At 40.0% G+C, this 22,772-nt stretch overlaps 1 protein-coding gene and 1 pseudogene across 4 annotated transcripts in view; one reads left to right on the top strand and one right to left on the bottom strand.

Moving 5' to 3' along the window:
- Positions 1 to 3,627: 3,627 nt before the first annotated feature.
- PIK3CB (phosphatidylinositol-4,5-bisphosphate 3-kinase catalytic subunit beta) overlaps positions 3,628 to 22,772 on the bottom strand; it is a 192,147-nt gene continuing 173,002 nt past the window's right edge. For 3 of the 4 annotated variants that reach the window (XM_020986126.2, XM_078146782.1, XM_020986128.2), the window contains one exon: positions 20,970 to 22,758. In XM_020986126.2, the coding sequence (XP_020841785.1) occupies positions 22,621 to 22,758 (138 nt within the window). In that variant the 3' untranslated portion in view covers positions 20,970 to 22,620. Of the gene's footprint in view, positions 3,999 to 20,969; positions 22,759 to 22,772 lie in introns of those variants that run through there. The other variant, XM_078146783.1, reaches the window with a different exon arrangement.
- On the top strand, positions 4,820 to 13,871 carry LOC110208043 (ATP-dependent RNA helicase DHX15 pseudogene; annotated as a pseudogene).

Raw genomic sequence — 22,772 nt, forward strand, 5'->3', positions numbered from 1 at the left:
GAAAAGGACCAGGAAGTTACTGAAACCAGGAGTCCCACAGTTATATGATCCAGCTCCAAGTATCTCTTCATAATCCACAGATTCTTGAAGACAATGGAATCTAAAAGAAAATCTACTCCATGATTCATCCTAGGCTGTGGGGTCATCTCCAGTCTTCCTGATGTATATCTTGCCACTGGACCCAGATGGCTCCAGAGGAGAAAGTGAGGCTGGTGACTTTGCACAGCCCTCCCTCACTTTAATCCAATTCACTTGCAAGTCATGGCATCACCTTCCTGATGTCATGGTCCTTTTCAAGAATGAAGGACAAACAACAACCTATGAGTAGTTACAGGCTGCCCTACTGGGGACCCAACTGGCCAGTTCCAGTTGGGCAATACAGCTTCTCCCTTCCTTTCTTCTTTCTTCCATCTTCCTCCTTTCCCTTTCCCTTTCCCCCCTCCCCCTCCCTCTCCTACTTTGCCAAGAAAACCCCAAAAGGGGTCATGAAGAATTGGACATGGCTGAAAAACAACTCAACAATAACTACAAAGTCACTGGGGGAATTCACAAACACTGATCCTCTTTGAGACGAGCAATTCCTAGGGAAGAAGACAAAGTAGGAAATTAATTAATGAGGAAGTGTGGCATCAGAAATGGTGTAACACAAAACACAATTCTCTTCTTCACACCAGGAAATTCTATTCCATGCTCAAAGGATAACAATTCACATTTCTATAGAGCTTTAAGGTTTATGAAGTGATTTTCTTATAGCAACCCTATCTAGCAGATAGTACAAGCATTCATTCCCATCTTGTAAGAGTTAGCATGGCATACTGATAGAGAACTGGCTTCAGAGTTGGGAAGATATTGTGTCAGTCTCACCTCTGACATATGCTGAGTGTGACCCTGGGCAAATCATTTATATCCTCAGTGCTCTTGGAGAAGGAGTTTCCTCATCTGGGAGCTCCCTGTGCCAATGAAATCACAAGTCAGGTCCCTATCTTACAGCTGAGGCAATCCAGGCTTAGAGAATTTAAGTGACTCCCCATAATTAGGTATAGTCAGAATCAGAATCAGATCTTAAATCTAGGACTTCAGATATCAAGTTCAATGTTCTTTCCATTACATCACATTTCTTTATAAAGAAGGAAGGTGAGGGGGCAGCTAGATGGTGAAGTGGACAGAGCACCAGTCCTGAAATCAGGAGAACCTGAGTTCAAATCCAGCCTCAGACACTTGATACTTACTAGCTGTGTGACCCTGGGCAAGTCACAACCTCAGTTGCCTCACCAGAGGAAAATAAATAAAGAAGGAAGGTGAAGTTCTTCTGTTTCTTCCCAGATTCTTATCTCATCTGGGCTTGCATAATGGTGAAGGGTCAATTAGCTGTCCATCTCTTATAATCTTATTCTAATCATTAATCCTCTCCAAAAAATAAAAACCAAACTCTATATTTAATTTTTACATATTTTGCATGTATATGTATGTATTGTCTCTCTTAATAGAATGTAAGCTACTTAAAGGCAGGGATGGTCTAATTTTTGTCTTTTTATTTCCAGCAACCGGACAATGCCACTGCTACTGGAGGGTCCCAGGCATATATTGCATACTTTGTCTGCAAGGAAAATTCTCTACAGGCCTTCAGAATGATGGAATTCATAGGACGGTCCCAAGTATTCATCCTTTCCGGTCCCAGTTTGCCTTCTGATTGTGCTTTCTTTGGGGGAAACTGTTGGAAGCTCCGTAAGGCCACTGCTCTGGAATCTGAAAACTTGTATTCAAATCCTGCCTCTAATGCTTGCTTCCTGTCTGTCACTGAGCAAGTCACTTAACCTCCATCAGCCTTAGTATCCTCATCTATAAAATGAAAAGTCTGCATTAGCCGACCTCCAAGGAACCTTTCAGTTCTGTATTACTCTATACACTTGGGAAGAACTTGCTTTCCTACGACCTCCCCTTTCTTCCACAAGGGGGAGAATTGAGCAAAAGGTTTCTGAAAGAACAGAGGGAGCCCACACTCCTCATCTCTTTAAATCAACATTGTTTTTGTTTTCCTATTTGAATGAAGGTGGGAAAAGATACTAAAACTTTATAAATAATTTTACCAATACATTTCAAAGAAAATACAGGATAATCTGGATGTCTTAGATGCATCAAATACATATATGCATAGAGCAGAAAGGGATTATAGATCATCTAACCCAGCGCGGGGGAACTTGTGGCCTCAAGGCCACATGTGGCCCTCTAGGTGGCCCTCTAGGTCCTCAAGTGCAGCCCTTTGACTGAATCCCAAACTTCACAGAACAAATCCCCTTAACAAAAGCTTTTGTTCTGTGAAGTTTGGATTCAAGTCAAAAGGCTGAACCCAAGGACCTGGAAAGCCACATGTGGCCTCAAGGTCACAGGTTCCCCACCCTGTTCTAACCCAACTACTTCATTTTAAAGATGAAGAAACTGAGGCTAGATGATTTACTTAGATGTCTCTGGAGTCCCACAGGTAGTGAGCAGTACAGCTAGGATTTGAACCTAGGTAATCTAACTTTTCATTGTTCTAAGATTAGCTAAAATGGCATTACTGGAAGGAATTAATTCCGCTGGGGGAAAATGTTATAATTGGGTTTCCAACTAAATAACATTAGAGTGGAGCTTTGCAATATCATGTTGGGATTAAGTTACACTACATTACTAATGTTAGTAAGAATTGACATTGGTCAGAGTAATATCATTATGTGCAATATGCCTATATCTCTTCTATACTTCCTATTTTATTTGCTTGTGTCTCAGTTCCTCCCCTCCTTGCTTATCTCTGAGTGCAGCAATATTTTAAAATCTTTAGCTTAGTGAGCTGAAGAAATGTACTGAATGTGCTCTGGGTCATGGAGAGTAGGTAAATTTAAGCACTTGTGCTCCGATCACAGAATTCCCAGAATAAGCACGGCCTGGGAATCTACCTGTGCTTGTGCAAGTGACAAAGAAAGCCAGAGCAGGGGATTAAGAAGAAAAGAGAGACAGAGTTTATATATTTAGAGAGAGATTAGAGAAATGGGGTTGAGTTCTCAGCGATCTAGTGGTGCCCTTCTCCATTTGCCTTGACCTGATTGGGACAACAAGGTAGCTTGCAAATAGCCCTCAGGTTTGTCTTGTATTAAGGTGACAAAAACACAATTAAATTTATGTACCTTATAACAAAATGGAGAAGTAGAGACTGGGGAGTGGAAACACAGCCAATCAGAAGCAAATTAAAGTCTGAAGGCTCCTGGCTTACTCAGCTTAATCACATCTTCAAAAGAGATCCTTTCCCTCCCTCAACTCTGCAAGTTTCTGAATCACATCGATAAAAAGTTAATCGAGCTGAGTGCTCTATGAGTGAGAAGTCCCAACTGAAAGTCCTTGCTCATTACTAGCTAATAGCCAGGGGAACCTCTAAGTTTTTGCCCTCCCTATACCTTGAGGGGTTGATGTGAGTTCTGAAAGAGTAATGCAGAGTATGTATTCTGGATGCATTGATATTATCAAATCTTGAAAATAAATGATCAAAGAGTCAGAGGTTATGCAACTTCTGTTAAATCTGAAAATGCCAACACAAGTTATCCCAACCATAGTCAACTCTAAGAAATAACATAACAAACAAAAAGCTAACAATGCTCATAAGCAAAAAGCCTTTATTCAGTTGAAGGAGGGAGATGACACATGTGCCAGGGCCCCCTCTAGAAAGGGACCCACTTTAGTGAGGCCACACCTTGATACATATAGCAGTTACTACACAGTGAGCTATTGCTGCAACAATGAGGGGAACAATGAGACAGGTTTGATTCACAGCAGGGCTTCATGATTGGAACATGGTTCCTGCAGGTGTCTGTCTGAGCTCAGTGACCACTTGGGGCTGGTGAGGAAACAGTTCTGGGATTTTGCTGTGGCTGAGATCATCCAGAGGGTGAGTGCAAGGAATTGTTGTTATGCCAAGCTCAGGGCACAGCTTGCTTGCTGGGGCTTAGCTCTGGAAAACAGGGTGTCTCCTAATAATAAAAAGAGAGAAGTGGTCTTGGCATGAGTATCCTGACAATATTAGCCTACCATGATTTATTTTGATTAAAGCCTTTATGGAATATATTTTTGTAAGATACCTTAAATGAAAAACGTTGAGGTAAAGAATCAATTGGAGTGGTCAGTGGGATAGGAGCATATAATTCATGAAATGTGATTGGAGAATGCAGAAATGTCTCCTGAAATGAATTTGGAATCTGATACCCACTTCCATACCCCCAGAAGGGGGCAAGCCAAGGCTAGCCAGCTGTCGGAGAGTCACAGGGAGCTTGGCTAATAGTCCAGAGCATCCTTCAGAGTTAGGTGGTACACATTATATATAGAAAAACAGAAACGTTAAATAATAAATTTAGAGAGAAAAGCAATAAGAAACTATAGGTGGGCAGGTTCAGGTTACATAGAGTCTGTTATTTTAACGATCTTAGAGATTGTTAGTTACATGGAGATAAAATGGAGATCCTTGGCCTCAGGGGTAAAATGAGTTCACAGATAAGCCACTACAGCATATATTAAAAAATAAACATATAGCACCTTAGAGGAGGGCTGTAACCAATGGGGGAGGAGGGGATCGGGAATGCCTTCTCTCGGGAAGCAGAACTTGAGATAAACCTCGAAGGGAGTTAAAGCTCCAAGTGATCAACGTGAGGACACACTTACTCCAGGCCTGGAGGTTAGCCCATGCAAAGGCATGGAGGTAGTAGATTCAATGTACTAGCCAGGAAACAAGCAGTAGGCCAGGTTGGCTGGAGTGAAGAGTATATAAAGAGAAGTAATATGCAATCAGTCTGGAAAGATGGATGCAAGTCAGACTGGGAAAGGCAATAAATGCCGAGCAAATGAGTTTATGTTGTCTCCTACAGGCAACAGGAACCCATTGAATCTTCTTGAGCGAGCAAGTAATATGGTTAGACCTGTACTTGGAGTACTGGAAAAGTTCTAGAGAAACAAATGTGGGAGATAGAACAAAGTGGCGAATCCAGATCCTGACCTCTGAAATGCCTAGTTCTTTCAGTTTTATCATGAAAACCATGGGGCCTTCTCTATCTGTGTCCCTGTGCATTAATTGGCCTCTATCACTAGAGACCTAGTGCATTCCAGAACCACAGCAGGGGCTTCTCAGCAAAGAATGAGCAAAAAAGAGGAGATAGTAGATTTTTCCAGGTCAGATGGCTTGGCCTCAGGAATTAGTGCTTTAAGGCAGATTTCTGCTATATGAAAATTTACTTAAAAAAATGAATTAGTGCTTCAAATTTCCATGTGCTTCCTTTGTGCCAATGCAGCATGGTAGCTGGAGAGCATAGAGAGAGAAAAGAGGGAGAGGGCTAGGAACTGTATATTTTTATAATGGGAACAGATAGTATCTTTGTTTTCTGTTCATTGTTTTTTCTTTACTGCCTTTTGTTTTCACATCACAGTTATTTCCCTTATACCAAACCTTTCCTTGTAATGTAACACACACACGCACAAAAATTTATACAAAGCAACTTACACAAACACTGTCTGTCAATGTACACCACACTTGGCACCCAAAGTCCCTACTTTGCTGCACAGAGAATTTCCATATCAGTTCTCTAGGACTGATGAAGCAGCTGGTGGCTCAGTGGATAGAACACTGGGTTTGGAATCAGGAAGACCTAAGTTCATACCTAGCCTCAGACACTTCCTAGCTGTGTAACCATGAGTAAGTCACTTAATCTGTTTGCCTGACAAAAGGTGATCCACTGCAGAACGAAATGGAGAACCACTCCAGTATCTTTGCCAAGAAAACCACAGAGTCAGACATGACTGAACAACAAAAGCTCTAGGACTGCGATTGCTTTCAGCATGGAACATCAGAATCGGATTGCTTTTCAATGTTACGTTTACATTTTTGTAATCACTTTGTATATTGTTGTCTTGGTTCTGCTTTCTTCACTTTGTACCACTTCATACAATTGCCTGTATTTTTCAAAATTCCTCATCTTATTATCCCTCATTGTATTACATAATATTTATATACCATAATTTGTTTATCCATTCCTCAGCTGATGGTCATCCATTTTCCCTCAGTTGTTATTGTTTTGATACAATGCTGCTATGGATATTTTGTGATAGATTGGGCATTCCTTTTGTTATGGGCCTCTTTGGTTTACATGCCAGGAAGTGAGAGAACTAGCTCACAGAAAATGAACAGCTCAATGATTTTTCTCGCCGAATTCCAAATGGATTTTCAGAAATACTGGAAGAATTCAGAGTCCCAACAACAGTTTGTCCATCTGTCTGTCTTCCCAAAGTCCCTTCAACACTGTTTCTACTTGTTATCTTTGCCAATTTCATGGATTTGAAGTGAAACTTCAGAATTGTTTCCCTGGAAAATTCGGAGCCCTCTCTATAAAGTGGGAAGGTGGGGGAGGTTGGGAAAAGTTCATTGCTCTGCCCTCCAGCCCTCTAATTAGTTACTCAGTTGGGGCCAAGTGCAAGAGGTAAAGGAAGGAACCCACCTATTGCCAGACAACCAAACATTACAAGACCATTACATGGAAGAGAGATTTGAATTGTTCTGCTTGGTTATATGCAACTAGGTAGAAGTTGTAAGAGGCAGGTTTCAATTCCACATAAGGAAAGACTCCTTAAAGATGACAGGTCTCCTAAAATGGAATGGGTGCATTTCACATCAGATAGAGATTGTGGACCATTTTGCCATCGATTTTGTAGCAGGATTCTTTGTCATGTATAAGTTAGCCTGGTCCTCTAAGTTCCCTTTCAGATGAGATCATATTCTAAGATACCCATAAGAATGATGATATATCTGGTGCTGGGCTGCTACTAGATGCTGTGATCATATTACTTGCTCCCTTGCTCTTGTAAACACAGATGGCACATTTTCTAGAGCCTCATATTTGGTTTCAAGGAAAGGATCCAGGAGATACACCTAATGATAAAGGCTACTCTCTGTCTACCAACTTGGAGTGCTGCCCTCCTAGGAGAAGCTGCAAGTCCCAGGAGACAACCCACACCTCTCATGTTGGTTTTGTCTCATTTAAGAATTATTCTGTGTGTGTGTGCGTGTGTGTGCGTGTGTGCGTGTAGGTGTTGTATGTAGATACCCATCACATAGGGGTTGTGTTTTCTAATACTGATGACATTGAAAAGCATTTCATCTAGGTGGTACAGCGGATAGAGCACTGGACTTGGTGTCAAGATGACCTGAGTTCAAACCCAGCCCTAGACACCTAGTAGCTATGTGACCCTAGGCAAGTCATTTAACCTCTGTTTACTTCTGTTTCCTCATCTGTAAAATGGGGAGCGTTAGGAACGAATTAGATTACAATGGTAAAGCACTTAGCATGGTGTCTGGCACATAGGAAATGTTATATAAATATTGTCTATTATTCATTCACTTGCATTTGATGGTGCTAGCAATCAAGAGAAACAACCGATTGGCTTGTTAGACACTGACATAGGAACATATATGTAAAATGAGTATAATTCTTGGATTCTGCCAAAGGGCTTTATGTGAGAATTGAATGAGATAATATATGTAAGGTGCTACAACTATTATCTGTCTGTTCCACTCACTTAGTAGCTACCATACACTGCCTTAGCTTGTTTGACTTAGAATGTAAGCTCCTTGATAGTTAATGAGAATTTTTTTTTTGTTTCTGAACTCCTGGCACATAGACAGAGAACAAACAAAAAACCACTACAGAAATACAGCACCAACATGACACAGTCGGAAAGTGCTTCAAACAGTTGTCAGACATAATTGACCATAGTAGGAACTCTTTAGGGAAGAAAATTTGTAACAATAAGTCACTCAGACCTTTTTTAGCACCATAGATTACAGAGTAGAGAGAAACACCATACATACACACATATATACACATGCACACATATATACATACGTACACATGCACACACACACACACACACACACACACACATATATATATATAGTTAGTGTGGGAAAACCTTCAGCAATAGCTCATGCCTTATTGCACATCAGAGAATCCGTACTGGAGAGAAGCCTTTTAAATGTAACAAATGTGCAAAAGCCCACAGGCATAAGGCACATCTTATTCAACATCAGAGAATTTATACCAGAGAGAAATTCTATATGTGTCATGAGTGTGGAAAAACTTTTAGCATTGATTCATCCCTGGTTAAAAACCAAAGAATCCATACTGGAGAAGAGGCCTATAAGTGTAATCAATGTGGGAAAGGCTTTAGCCAAAAAGGACATCTTAATCAACATCTAATAATTCACGCTAGAGAGAATCCCTTTACATGTGATGAATGTAGGAAAGCTTTCAGCCAATATAAACACTTTAATGAACACCAGAGAATTCACACTGGGGAGGAACCCTATGAATGTAATATATGTGGTAAAATTTTCAGGCAGTTTGGAAACTTTAGTAAACATCAGAGAATTCATACTGGATAGAAATCATGCAAATGTAATCAATGTAGAAAAGCTTTCATTGACAATTATGTCCTTATTCAGCATGAAAGAATTCATACAGGAGAGAAGCCATATATATGTAATGAATGTGGGAAGGTTTTCAGTCAAGGGATATACCTCAAGAAACACAAGAAAATTCACACAGAGATACCATATAAATGTAATGACTATGGGAAAGAGTTACGGCCAAAACATCCTTTGTTTGTCATCAGAAAATTCACACTGGAAAGAAGCTCCATGAATGTATTGATTGTGAGAAAATTTTTTGTCAGAAGGCAAACCTTAAAAAACTGTTTCATACTGATTCATACTGTAGAGAAGCCCTTTGAATGTTATGAATGTGGGAAAGCTTTCCAAGTTATGGGACAGCTTAACATACTTAGGAGAAATCATACTGAACTGAAACCTTTTAAATGCAATGAATGTGAAAAAGCTTTCAGAGAAAGGGGAGGATTTAGTGTACATAAGGAAAAACATGGAGAGAAACATCACACATGTAATAAATGGGAAAACCTTTAGAAACTGGAGATGTTTTCATATACATCAGAAAACTCATATTCAGGAAAAATGTTATGAAGGTAATAAATGTGGAAAAGACTTAAACCTAAGGGAATCCTCTGTGATTCATCAGAGAATTCATACTGGAGAGAAGCTCTCTCTATATATAATGAATGTGGAAAGCCCATCAGGCAAACTTATAAGGCTTATAAGAAAATTCATACTAGAGATAAATTGCTTAAATATAATCAATGAATGTTGGAAAGCTTTCAGTTGGAGGAACACCTCTGGGAATATCAGCGATTTCATACTGTTGGACAATTGATGTAAATGTTATCAATGTGGAAAAGCTATCATTTCAACCCATAGGGAAACCTACCATCTCAGAATTCATGACTATGATTATGACCATGGAATGACTCTTGCAGGTATAATTAACTTCTCATTACGGCTTTCTGTAAAGTTTTAGTATGGGAAAAATTTCATGGGATCACAAGATCATAGAATTAACACTGCAAAGGACCTTAAAAAGACATTGAGTCCAACTCCCTCATTTTACAGATGAGAATACAAAGGAAAAAAGTCATTATGTGACTTACCCAGAGTCATATGTTGTTGTTCAGTCATGTGCAACTCTTTATGCCCCCACTTGCAGAGACACTGGAGTGGTTTGCCTATTTCTTTCTCCGGCTTATTTTATAGAGGAAATGGAGGCAAACAGAGTTAAGTGACTTGCCCAGGGTCACACAACTAGTAAATTTTTGAGCTAGATTTGAATTCATGAAGATAAGTCTTCCTGACTTAAGGCCAACGCTCTATCCACTACACTATCTAGTTGCCCAGAGTTATATAGCCAATAAGTATACGAGGCAGTATGTGAACCCAGGTACTTATGAATATGAAGTGGAGGTGATGAATAGATTTAGATGATTAGATCTGGTAGATGAAGTGCATAAATAACTATGGGTGGAGGTTTGCAACATTGTATAGGAGGCAGCAAGCAAAAAATATCTCAAAGAAAAAGAAGAGCAAGAAAGTAAAATGTCTGTCTGATGAAGCTTTACAAATAGCTGAGGAAAGAAGGAAAGGGAAAAGAGGAAGGGAAAGATATACTAACCGAATGCAGAATTCCAGAGAAAAGCAAGGAGAGATGAGAAGGTTTTCTTAAATGAGCAATGCAAAGAAATAAAGAAAACAATAGAATGTGAAAGACAAGAGATCTATCTCTTCAAGAAAATTAGAGATAGCAAGGGAAATTTTCATGCAAAATGGGCATGGCAAAAGACAAAAATGGTAGGGATTTAACAGGAGTAGAAGAAATTAAGAAGAGGTGGCAAGAATACACAAATAACTATACAAGAAAGATCTTAACATCACCAATAACCACAATTGTGTGGTTACTGATCTAAATCAGTAATATCCTGGAGATATCCAGACATCCTGGAGAATGAAGTCAAGTAGGCTTTAGAAAGCATTGCTTACAGTAAGGCTAGTGGATGTGATGGAATTCTAGCTAAGCTATTTAAAACCTTAAAAGATGATGCTGTTAAAGTGCTACACTGAACATGCCAGCAAATTCAGAGAACTCAACAGCGGTTACTGGATTGGAAAAGATCAGTTTATGTTCCAGACCTAAAGAAGGGCAATGCTGAAGAATGCTCAAATTACTGAACAACTGCACTTATTTTACATGAAGCAAGGTCATGCTTAAGATTCTTGCAAGCTGGGCTTCAGCAATATGTGAACTGAGAATTATTAGAAGAGCAGGCTGCTTTTCAAAGAGGAAATTACAGACCAAATTGCCAATATTCACAGGATTATGGAGAAAGCAAGGGAGTTCCAGAAAAACATCTGCTTCTGCTTCACTAACTACACTAAAGCCCCTCACAACAAAGTGGATCACAACAAAATGTGGCAAATCCTCAAAAAGAGGAGTGTACCAGATCATCTTACTTGTCTCCTCAGGAAACTGTATACAGGCCAAGAAGCAACAGTTAGAACTGAACATGGAACAACTGATTGGTTTAAGATTGGAAACGGAATATGACAAGGCTGTATATTGTCACCTTATCTATTTAACTTACGTGCAGAATACAACATGCAAATTGCCAGGTTGGATGAATCAAAAGTCAGAATTAAAATTAATTAAGGTTGCCAAGAGAAACATCAACAATCTCAGATATGCAGATAACACCACTGACGGTGGAAACTGAAGAATTAAGAAGCTTCTTGATGAGGGTGAAAAAGGAAAGTGCAAAAGCTGGCTTGAAGGTGAACATCAAAATAAACCACAACAACACTAAAATCTTGGCAACTGGTCATGTCACTTCCTGGCAAACAGAGGGAGAAGAAATGGAAGCAGGTAAAATATTCATTTACCAAGACTGTAAGATTTTATATTCTTAGGCTCAAAGATCACTGAAAATGGTGACTATAGTCATGAAATTAAAAGATACTTGCTACTTGGAAGGAAAGCTATAGCAAATCTGGACAGCATACTAAAAAGCAGAGACATCACCTTGCCAACAAACTACAGTCAAAGCTATGGTGTTTCTAGTAACAATGTATGGTTGTGAGGGTTGGACTATAAGGAAAGCTGAGCACTGAAGAATTGATGCTTTTGAAATGTGGTGCTAGAGAAGACTTTTAAGAGTCCCTTGGATAGCAAGAAGGTCAAATCAGTCAATACTTAAATAAATTAATTCAGGCTATTCATTGGAATGTCAAATTCTGAAGGTGAAGCTGAAATATTTTGGCCACATAACGAGAAGATGGGACTCATTGGAAAAGATCCTGATATTAAGAAAGATTGAAGGCAAAAGGAAAAGAGAACAGCAGAGGATGAGATAGATAATGTCATGGAAACAATGAACATGAACTTGCAGACCTTAAGAGATAGTGGAGGATAGAAGGGCATGGCATGATATGGTCCATGGACTCGTGAAGAGTTGGATCTGAATGAACAACAATGACAAATTCTTGACAAAGTCTAGTGCCCCATCCACTAGTCTATGCTTGCTTCCTTCTAATCTGGTTGTTTGTTAAAGACTTAAAATGAAAATGTCATTTTTTTCCCCCACAAGCTACAGGAATCTGGAGGGGGGAAATGATAATTATAGTAATAATAAAATAATAAAAACCTCAAATCTCTTTGGGGGAGGGTGCTCACATCAAGAAACGTGCATAGGCCCTATCCTTGCCACCATTTTACTTGCTGGTTCTGGGTGCTCAGCGGAGGCTGTTGTCTGAGCAAAGCCATCTCCTTGTCCCTGCTGCCACCAGCAGCAGCCCCTCACTTCCCTCCCTCTCTTGCTTTTTAAAATTCCTTCTTCCTTCACTGGCATCTCAGTGCCACCATGTACAAGCAGCATTGGTTGGACCTAGGGCAGGATTATCCCTTCAGCAAGAAAAATGGGAAGACCACTGGGAAGGATCAAGATCATGACCAGGATAGTGAAAGATCATTACAGAAAATGTGACAGAGGAGATAGAGAGGAAGAGAGAAAGAGAAGGAAAAGGATTTGTATGCCTTTACTAATTGCATTCAGCACACTCAACACATTTGGCTCAATCAATATACATGGGACACACATCATTTCCACAGTGTATTAATCTGCTCATTAATCTACTCCAAACTCCTCCTTACTATGACATTCTAAAGAAGCAGCTTCAACTGTGTTTGGGAATATAAGGATAAGTTTACAGATTTTCTAGTTAGGCATCACTCTGTCGAGATTTTTCATACTGCAAAACCAGAGAGATTACCTCGAAGCAGCAATTCAAACTGTGATACAAATTCACATGTCTAAAAAGGAGGAAGGAGATCTTTTCTTTACTGGACAAGAGGAAATTGATAAAGCCCGTAAGAGAATAACGCATAAAGTTGATGATTTAGGTCCAGAAGTTGGTGATATTAAAATCACTCTTCTGTATTCCACACTTCCACTTCAACAACAAAAGAGAATTTTTGAGCGTCCCTCTTCAAAAAACACAAAATGGAGCAATAGAACAAAAGGTAGTTGTGTCTACCAATATTGCAGAGACATCACTAACAACAGATGGTGGTGTGTTTGTCATTGACCCTAGATTTGCAAAAGAAAAGGAATATAATCCCTGAATCAGAATGGAGTCTCTTTTGGTGACATCAATCAGCAAAGCTGGTCAAGCTGGTCATACCAGGCCTGGAAAATGTTTCAGACTTTATGCTGAGAAAGCCTATAAAACTGAAATGCAGGACAATATTTACCACGAAATTTTGAGGTCTAATTTGGGTTCAGTGGTATTACAGTTGAAGAAACATGCTATAGATGAGTTGGTACACTCGATTTTATGGATCCACCAATTCCTGAAACTGATGAGAGTCCTACAGCTTTTGAATTGTCTAGATGCTTTAAATAACAATGGAGACTTGACTGAATTGGGATCTATGATGGCATAATTTGCATGGATCCACAGCTTGCTAAAACGGTTTCTGCAAGTTGTGACTACAACTGTTCTAAGGAGATCCCATCTATTACTGCCATGTTGTCAGTCCCACAGTGTTTTATTCACTCCACAAAGGACAAGAAAGCAGCAGATGAAGCCAAGATGAGGTTTGCTCATATAGATGAAGATCATCTGACAGTGCTGAGCATTTACCAAGCTTCTAAACAAAATCACAAGTCAGTTCAGTGATGTTATGACAACTTCATGTCCTGATGTCTGCAGACAATATATGCCAGCAGCTGTCACAAATCATGGATACATTTAATTTGCTTTGCAGAAATACAGACTTCACAAGCAAAGACTATTACATTCATACAAGAAAAGCTTTGGTTATTGGTCATTTGGAATGAACAGGGCATTACTTAAGTGCAAAGAACAAGCAAGTAGTGGAGTTGCATCCTTCAGCTGTTCTGGACCACAAGCCAGAATGGACGCTTTACAATGAATTTATCCTTAAAACAAAGAAGTATATCTGGATATGTACAGATATCAAACTAGAATGGTTGGTGAGCATTGCCCTTCAATACTATGATATGAGCAATTTTCCACAGTGTAAAGCAGAGGCAGTTGGACTGCATCATTGCCAAACTTCAGTCCAAGTTCATATTCCCAGTACTGACTTTAGTGCTTTGAGCTGAAGTTATTCAGAGGACATCTTTAAAAGATGAATGCACTCATAGTTCAAGTTGTACTCTTCACATTGGTTCAATAACGTAACGGCCTTTATTGGAAAGCATTTACATTTTCCTTTACAATAAATATTCCACTCTGATTCATAAATTAAACAATTATGCCTTTTGTGTTAACACTGTAGCTCATATTGGAAAAGTTAATGTTTTGTGGTTTATTGAAAGTGCATGTGTACACATATACATATGTTTGTATGTATGTATGTATGTATGTATGTATAACAATGTTAGAAGCACTTCTTTAGAAATTGTTGAAAAAGCTTCCAAAATGTGATTATGAACCATGGTATACGTGACTGTTGTAAATGTTGACATTCCTTTTAGAAATTGTGAAATGTTACAACTTGTGCTTAAGTAGATACACCTTCAGTCTCAGTACAGGCAATGACTTCAATAAAGACTATTTATACTAAATTGTAAGATCCATAAGGACAGGGACTCTGTTGTCTTCTCCTGCACTCAGCATTGGTATCTCGTTTGTAGGAATGAAGATTGGATCTGTGATGATACCAGGTTAAGGAACTCTTAGACGATGAGTCTTCCTACCAATGCAGGTCAGCACTTGCTGACTTACAATAACTTACAAGTTGAGAGCAGAGCTTGAGTGACTTGTCCACAGTCATATATCCATTGCCTGTCAGAGCTTGGACATGTGCTTCTTGATTTCAAGGCCAGCTCTCTATATACTCTGATGCTGCCTCTTTCTTGTACATAATAGGCTCTTAATAAATGTTTTTTTTAAAAACTGAATTGAAAAGAAATATTTGATGGATTACCTGACTTCTTGGCCAGTCATGAGTTTTTATCATTTGCTTTGGAAAACCAGATTATTGCACAGTCTGACAAATGGGCAGGATGCATAGACTTGCCTGCATGTTGCCTATTATCAAGAGTGAATGAGGACCTATTGAAGAGGCAAGACAGACCCCCAAATGCAAACACAATTAGGAGCTTTGCTGCTGGAGGAAGAAGCTAATTGGATTCCTCAGGGCAGCAGGAGGCTTTTCCAAGAGAACATACCCTGGCACGGAAATGAAGATTAATCTAATGTTGTTCCTCAGAGAGAAAGAATTGCTTCCTAATGGTTAGCACTGTCAACTAGACCTCCTCCCTTCTACCACCTCATACTTCAGTTTGTGCAGGAGACAGACTCCCAACTCTCAGAGAGGAAGAATTTTTTTGTTTTGTTTTTTTTCTTTCTGCTGGATATTGGCTCCAAGGACCTCCTTTAATGAGAAAACTTTGCCTTCTTGATGCCTTCCTGTGTTTCTTAATCAGAGGGCAATCAGAAGCAGCCCGTATTTCCTGGGACCTACCTTGATGCTAACATTCTTCCAGAATCACCACCACTCTGGACAAACACAAGAGTCTGCTCTGCCTGTCATTCAGTTTTCACTGAAGTCACTTGCCTTCCAGTCTTGGGGTGAGGTAAGTGTGCATACTGCAGGGGACTATTACCCTAGCAATTTGGTCCTGCTCTCACCTCACTATCTCCTGTTTTTGTTCACTGGGAATGTCCTCTCCACCACTTTTTAATTCCTATCCATCATTCAGCTTGAGTTTATCCTTTCCATGAAACTCACAGCCCACCTCTCCCTTTTCACTGATTCTAGAGCACTAGTTAGTGCCAAATCACTTGCTAAAAAGATGCATGTGTGTGTGTGTGTGTGTGTGTTAATGAAAGACAGAGAGAAGGGGAGGAGAGAGGAAGACCAGAGAGAGAGAGAAAGAGACAGACAGAGAGAGAGAGAGAGAGCCTTCTATCCCTTACTAGACTATAAATTTCTAGAGAACAGAGACTTCCTCTTGCCTTATAGCTTCTACCAGAGACTTCAGTATCTACTGTCTGGCTGCCTCCTCTGGGGCTTTATATTGGGGTTGACTGATCATGTATGTCCATCTCCCAGGTCACTTCCAGGTCACATTACCCAGCCTGCTGCCTTGTCTTGAGCTCTCTTAGGATTTTGACTCCCTTGGTGTCCCAGGCACCATGAGCTGGAAGAAATGGAGTCAGGAAAGCAAGGATGTACCTTTAGGGGAGTTCCACAGTAGTGGAAGGAGGAGAGACCACCTGCTGAAAAGACGGTTTCCTGCCCTGAGGTTCTTCTCTGAACCTGTTCAGTGGAAAAAGTAAGAGATGGGGTTGGGAGTAGAGAATGGGGAGGAATGGAAGGAATCATGGGTATGGCATCTTTTTACAACTTGTTGGACTCTGCAGAGTTTACAATACTGTCTTCTAAGGGGTTTCACACCAAGTGTACTCCATCTGATCCTCCTAGCAGTGCTATAGGCTAAGATGAGTAGTTATAAGCATTCCTATTTTACCTATGAGGAAACTGAGGCCCCCAAAATAGGAGAAACAATGGATGCCTTGCTCAAGGTCACTGGAAGCAGCAGTATATTGTGCAAGCCTTGTGACTGACGGTAGCCTGACTGACACATTTACAGTGAGGTAGCCCTGGGCAAGTTAGAGAAACACAGAAGCTAAAATTTGGAAGGTGCCTTGTAGGTTGTATAACCCAACTCCCATCTGACCAAGAACGTTTCACAATATGTGGGAATGATCATTTAGCTACCTTTGAAGGTTTCCAGCGAAACGAATACAATCGCCCAACAGGCAGGCCCTTCCACTATTGCTTAGTTCAACTCAACCTTTTTAACAAGGGCCTATATACTATGTGCTAGGTGCTGGGGAGTCAAAAACAAAAAATGGGAACCCCCCTGTCTTCAAGAAGATTACAGTCAACTGGAAGAATACAACATGTAGAAAGGTAAATGAAGAGGGTAATTCAAGCAACACCAGGGAGTGAGTGCCATTTACTTGTTTCAGATAATTCTAATTGATAGATTATCTTCTAAGCCTGTTCCCTCATTTTTTTTTAATGGAGAAAACACTTCTTACCTACTTTACAGGGTTGCTGTGGGGAAAGTGCTTTGCAGATATTAGTGACGTGAAATGTCACATAAATGACCACAACCCTTACTCCAACTATTACTCCCAAACCCCCAGATGACACTGCATGGGAAGGTGAGCCCTTTCCAATTTAGAGTAGACATAATTCTTCAGTCCTCCTTTCCCCTACCCCACCCAGCCATAGGCTCCCCTTATCTTCAGGCCCCTAACTTTAATTCAATTACATTTGATGATGATTTACTGGGTGTCTCCTGTGCACCCGTCCTGGTGCTAGGTGCTGTGGTTGATACAGAAGTATAAAATTGAAGAGCTCAGGTAGGTTAAGGAGGAGATGCACACAGAAGGAAAACAAAGACTTAGTAAACGCAAGAGTTTAAGAATTCAGAGAATGGAGAAATCAGGGTAGGTAGGAATAGCCAGGGAAGGGTTCAAATATTGTCTCTACAATAATAGTTGGAGTACCTTGGGTCTTAGTTTCCTCATCTTTAAAAAGAGAGGTGGGAGTTAAGTGATTTTTAGTTCTCTTCTAGATCTATAGAGTTATGCTCATGCATAACAAGCAAAGGAAATGACTACGAGCAAAGGTATGTCTTGGGCAGTTCATTTACTTTCCCCAAGCCTGATTCCTCATCTGTAAAAGGAGATTTCCAGATTCTGTCAATCTGTGATCCTATGATGACATCTGAGCGCTCTCACACCTCTAACTCTATGATCCTGTACAAGTGGGAAGGAGCCAAGTGCAATGGGAAGAACTGGAGATGAGAGAATGGGTGAGGCAGATCTGAAGAATCAGTTCATGGAAGAGTTGGAATGTCAACAACTGAACTTATGTGCCCTCCCCTAGGGTAAGATGACTATCGATTCCTTCATAGGTGGAAATCACCAGCCTCAGGATCAGCTTCCTCTGCTCCTTCCAGCCCTCTGGAAAAAGAACCTCAAGAGCAAAGTGATGTTCGGTGTCTTCATGGAACAAGCTCCAAAGAAGCACTATTTCCCCGAGAAGGAGGTACTTGGCAAGGCTTGCCTTTGAGAAGTACATGTCCCCGGTGTGAGATTGTGAGTTGCAGGCAATGTGACACCCTGCACTCTGAACGAGACTTCATTGCTCACAGTGTCCTGGAGCATTATGACCAGGCTGGGAGCCTGGGAGCTGGTCAGTTGCACAGGGGTCATCAGAGGAGGAAGTGGAATTGATGGTGGGGATCTCATCCACAAAACTGCCAAATGAGTGAAATCGTCTTGATTAGCTTCTGCCTCCTGTTTCCCCATCTTTGTATTGTCCAGCCTCCCTCTCTCAAAGAAAATCTAATAATAAAGTAATTATGCGTATGTTAGGACTTGACCAGTTGACTTTTCCCAGAGGGGTATTTTCATTTAACAAAGGAAGTTGCTTTAATCTAAAGGAATACATATTTAATGGTAGAATTTCAGGCAGTATGACAAGCAATGGGGTAGCTGGGGCCTGCCCGAAGACACACCAGGGAGGAAATTACCTATTTCTAGGGCCAGCCATGTCACATATAAATCCCTTTAGAGTTTCTGATTTATTCCAATGCTATTTTCCATGGGATCTTGCATCTTAGGAAGAACAACCTAGCACTGTGTACTGCTGGCAGATGAACCATTCATTAACATGACATGCTATTTACACTTTATTCTGGCCACATAGGTGGCAAATATCCTTTGCCTAATAGGACTTGATTTGAAAGAACTGAATGCTTTGCTTAGTACTCACAAAAAAACTTGGGCAAGTAGGTAAGGCAGGTATTCCCTACATTTTACATAGAAGGAAATTTAGCTCATATAAGTTGTGATTTGCTTACATACCTACACAGTAGCAGAGCTCAGGGGCACACCAGGCCTTCTAATTCCTAGTAGAGTTCTTTTTAAAAAGTGTGTATGTGGTGTACATGCACACACACATAATCAACTGTGAACTTACTAGGTGGGTTTTGTTTAACATGTATTAAATATAGTAACAAAAATGCCCTGCTCATCTGTCCCTTTTCTGCACCTCTGCTTTAAAAAAGTTTGAGTGCTTTTAAAATGCACCAAAATGACTTGTTTAATGCTTAATGCCCAACTCCTAACTGGTCATTTATGTGGGTTATGAGTAGTGATGAATGCTTCTTGCTCTATACCCTCTGACCAATGAAGGAACCTTCCTGTTCTCTGGACCCCAACCCTTTTCCTTCCTACTTAATTTCCCTATTGGGTAACCACATGAAGGAACGAGAACTACAGACAATGCAAGATATTTAAAAATCAGATTCCTTAGTTCCTTAGTGGTGGGTTTTTCCCACAAAATGTTAAAGCTCAGAGGAAGTGTTCACCCACACTGATGAAAATCACACCTTCCTGAATTATTGAAGTAAAAAACTCTGAAGAGGTTTGTAAAAATTACAGAAAATCAGTATGTGCAATTTATAGCACAGGATAACGAACAAACACTTATTACTCAAAAGAAACATACCACTAAACAACACAAGTGTCAGAAATGAAAGGAAGCCTGTTTTTCCAGTCAGTCCCATAATTTTTTTTCCCTTCTTTTCTTTCTAGTTATCCTCAAGGGAACCAGGTATACACAGATAACACGTACTTGATCCGAAGCTTGCCTTCTAACTTTTTCCAAGTAGTATATTACGGCCAACTACAGTAAGGGCTTCCCTTAGAGCAGGCCCTATCATCTTGACATTAGGAAGGATAACTAGTGATTTGGAAAACATCACTTTTCATTAATATGATTTCTTCAGGCTTTGGTTTCTTTCATATACATATACACATAGATATATACATACATATACATATATATATACATATACTTATATGCATATATAAACATAAATAACATTTCATTCTTGATTTTTAGTATACCCAGGGAAGAGGACCCAGAAAACTATTCCACAGAAGGGTCAGAATAAACTTCCAATGGCCTGGTTGGCCCCAATAAATGGAAATATGAAGATCCTTGATGGAGCTGTACATTTTTATCTTTGCATTTTCAATGTTTAGCACAATTTCTGGCTCATAATGTATGTTTCTTTGAATTAAAATCCATTTGGGAAGGGTAATAATAAGGTTCCAAAAAAGCAATATAATTGCATCTATCTTGCCCCTTACATAGGCGACAGGGAATGATGAAGGTTGGGTATCACTGCCTTGAGTGTATGTAATGATAGTGGTTTCTGGTCCCATAGATCCTATCTAGCAATAATAACATTTCCTAAATTCTCGAAAACTGGAAAGTAATAAAGCAATGGATTACTAGTATAGGACAAAAGCTATGGGACAAGTACCTTCCACTTCGAAGGATCTCATCTTTGGATACTGCTTAGGGTGTATTCTAGACATGTTATGGGTAGAGGTATGAGGTATGCTCTGGCCTATGAAGCTTCTAGCACGAGCCCCGATAGAATCCTTTGAGTGAAAGGTGTCCCACAGCTGACTGCCCTACAGAAAGGGACCCAAGAGCCTACCCAGTCTAACTTCTGCTGAGAAATACACACAGTTCTTTAGGGTTCAGCCAGTTACTGAGGCTGCTCCAAGAGTGAGGCAAGCATGAAGTCATTCAGACTTCACAGCTTTCACTAGAGCCTACAGAAGAGTTTCACATTTACATTTATTCCTTCTCTTCCACTCTTCCCTCCAACCAACAAATGAAGTAAAGAGCTAAGCAGGAAAGTGAGAGCCAGTGTTCCTGAGAGCTATGAAAGAAGAGAAGGTGTGGCTTTGAGACAGTTCTGCTGCAGGTGGCTAAGCCAACTTTACCATTTCTGAAAAGTCACCTGTCTCTTTCTTAACCTTCACCCTGGCAATACTGACCCTGGGGAAAGAGGAATCCAAGGCCGTGCAGACTTCATTGTGTTTTGGCTTGTCCACTAATTGGTTTGGACTCTCTAAAAAGACAATGAATCTGTTCTATGAACAAAAGAAAACAATTTTTAATCAAACTTCAATGGAAAACACATTTAGTTGAAGGGTAAACATATCTTGTTAATTTCCTTCCTTACATTCCATCATCACGGAATGAAAGTGACCAGTATTGTTTGGAGAACAGGCAGCAGCTTAGATGGATCTCTCGGTGCTCACTGAAGCAACATGTTTTACACATTCAAACCAGTAGCTCCTATTGCACATATCAAAACTGCTCTCGGGGGCAGCTAGATGGCACAGCATACAGAGCACCATCCCTGGAGTCAGAAGGGCCTGAGTTCAAATCTGGCCTCAGACACTTGACACTAGCTGTGTGACCCTGGGCAAGTCATTTAACCCCAACCACCTAAGCAAAAACCAAAACAAAACAAACAAAAAAAACTGCTCTCCACTTAGCACCCTAAAAACCTGGTACCTCAGCAAGTAACTTTTTTAAAAATCCAATTTATTATGTAACTACTAAAAGCTGAACATACATTGTGCAAAAAAAATTCATGTTGTTAGAAGTTTTAATAAATACAGTAAGAACAGGTCTGAGACTGTTCATTGGCATTTTTCAAAAAATACTGAATTTCAGGTTGGGAATTTATTTCATAAATAGTTTCCTTGTCTTTTGTTGGCTTTATTTTTTGGTACAGTTGCTCAAGTATTATCCCCCATGTAGCTCACTCTTCCATACACATACAGTACATAGATCCTGTGTCAACATATGCTTCTTTAGGGAAGTGGCTGGAAGAACTGGATCAGGAAGTTAGTTACCAGAAAGGAACGTGAAGAAAAAAAGCCCTACTTTTGGCAAAAACAAAAACCCCAGGCTGAAGAAAACCAAAGGCAACATATCTGAAATATTTACGTTTTACACACACACACACACACACACACACACACACACACACACTCTCTCTCTCTCACACACGTGGGTGCATGCACTTGTGCATGCGAACACACATGTATATACACATATATTTGTGTGTACATATGAAGCACACATACACCCACAAACATGTCATATTTGCCACACCATTAGATTTTCAGCAAGTCCTGATGGAATGATACCATGGGATAGAAACATCAACAAGAAAAATCAACAGGTTTCCACAGGTTTGATTAAAAAAAAATACATCATAATCTTTAGTTTGCACAAAGACACCCTTCTTTTTAAGTCCCATTCTGAATGTAACTAGCCACTGGTCCCATAACTGATGTGTGTAAAGTCCTTGGCTGAGTTAGAATACTTTGTCACAACACAGAAAATGAATATTTACATCACTGCTTAAAAGTACCAAACTTTTTAAAAGAAGAAAACATCTAGTAGCTTTCTGCGTGCAAAGTCAGCAAGAAGTGATTATCCTGATGTTGGCAGATCTTGTGTTGGGTCTTTGTCAATCAGTCAGAAGTAGAGTGCAATCATCAAGGATCATTCGGGTTAGGTTGGGTCATTTTTTTTCCTTTTAAACTTGGTGTTCCAGGATTTTGTTCCCTTTTGTTTTTATCAATAATTTATTGTCAGGGCAGTGTTCACCTGTCTTTTTTAGTGCAAATATGAAATGAAAGCCAAACTAAACAAACCAAACCAAATCAGTAACAACAGCAAAAGAACAACAAAAAACACGTGCAGCAGAAGCTGGCGCTCGTTAAGACCGGTAATCTTTCCTCATGGTGTGCGCCATCCAGTTTACTTTAGTAGTCCAACTCTCCCTGAGCGCCTCATCAAATTTCTGCTTAAACTGCTTTAGTGCTTCTTCCTCACTCTTCCCCAAGGCCAAAGAGTCCTAAAGACCAAAAA

This window comes from Phascolarctos cinereus, unplaced genomic scaffold (genome assembly GCF_003287225.1).
Source record: "Phascolarctos cinereus isolate Bilbo 61053 unplaced genomic scaffold, phaCin_HiC Scaffold_726;HRSCAF=1367, whole genome shotgun sequence".
In the NCBI taxonomy this organism is placed as follows: domain Eukaryota; kingdom Metazoa; phylum Chordata; class Mammalia; order Diprotodontia; family Phascolarctidae; genus Phascolarctos; species Phascolarctos cinereus.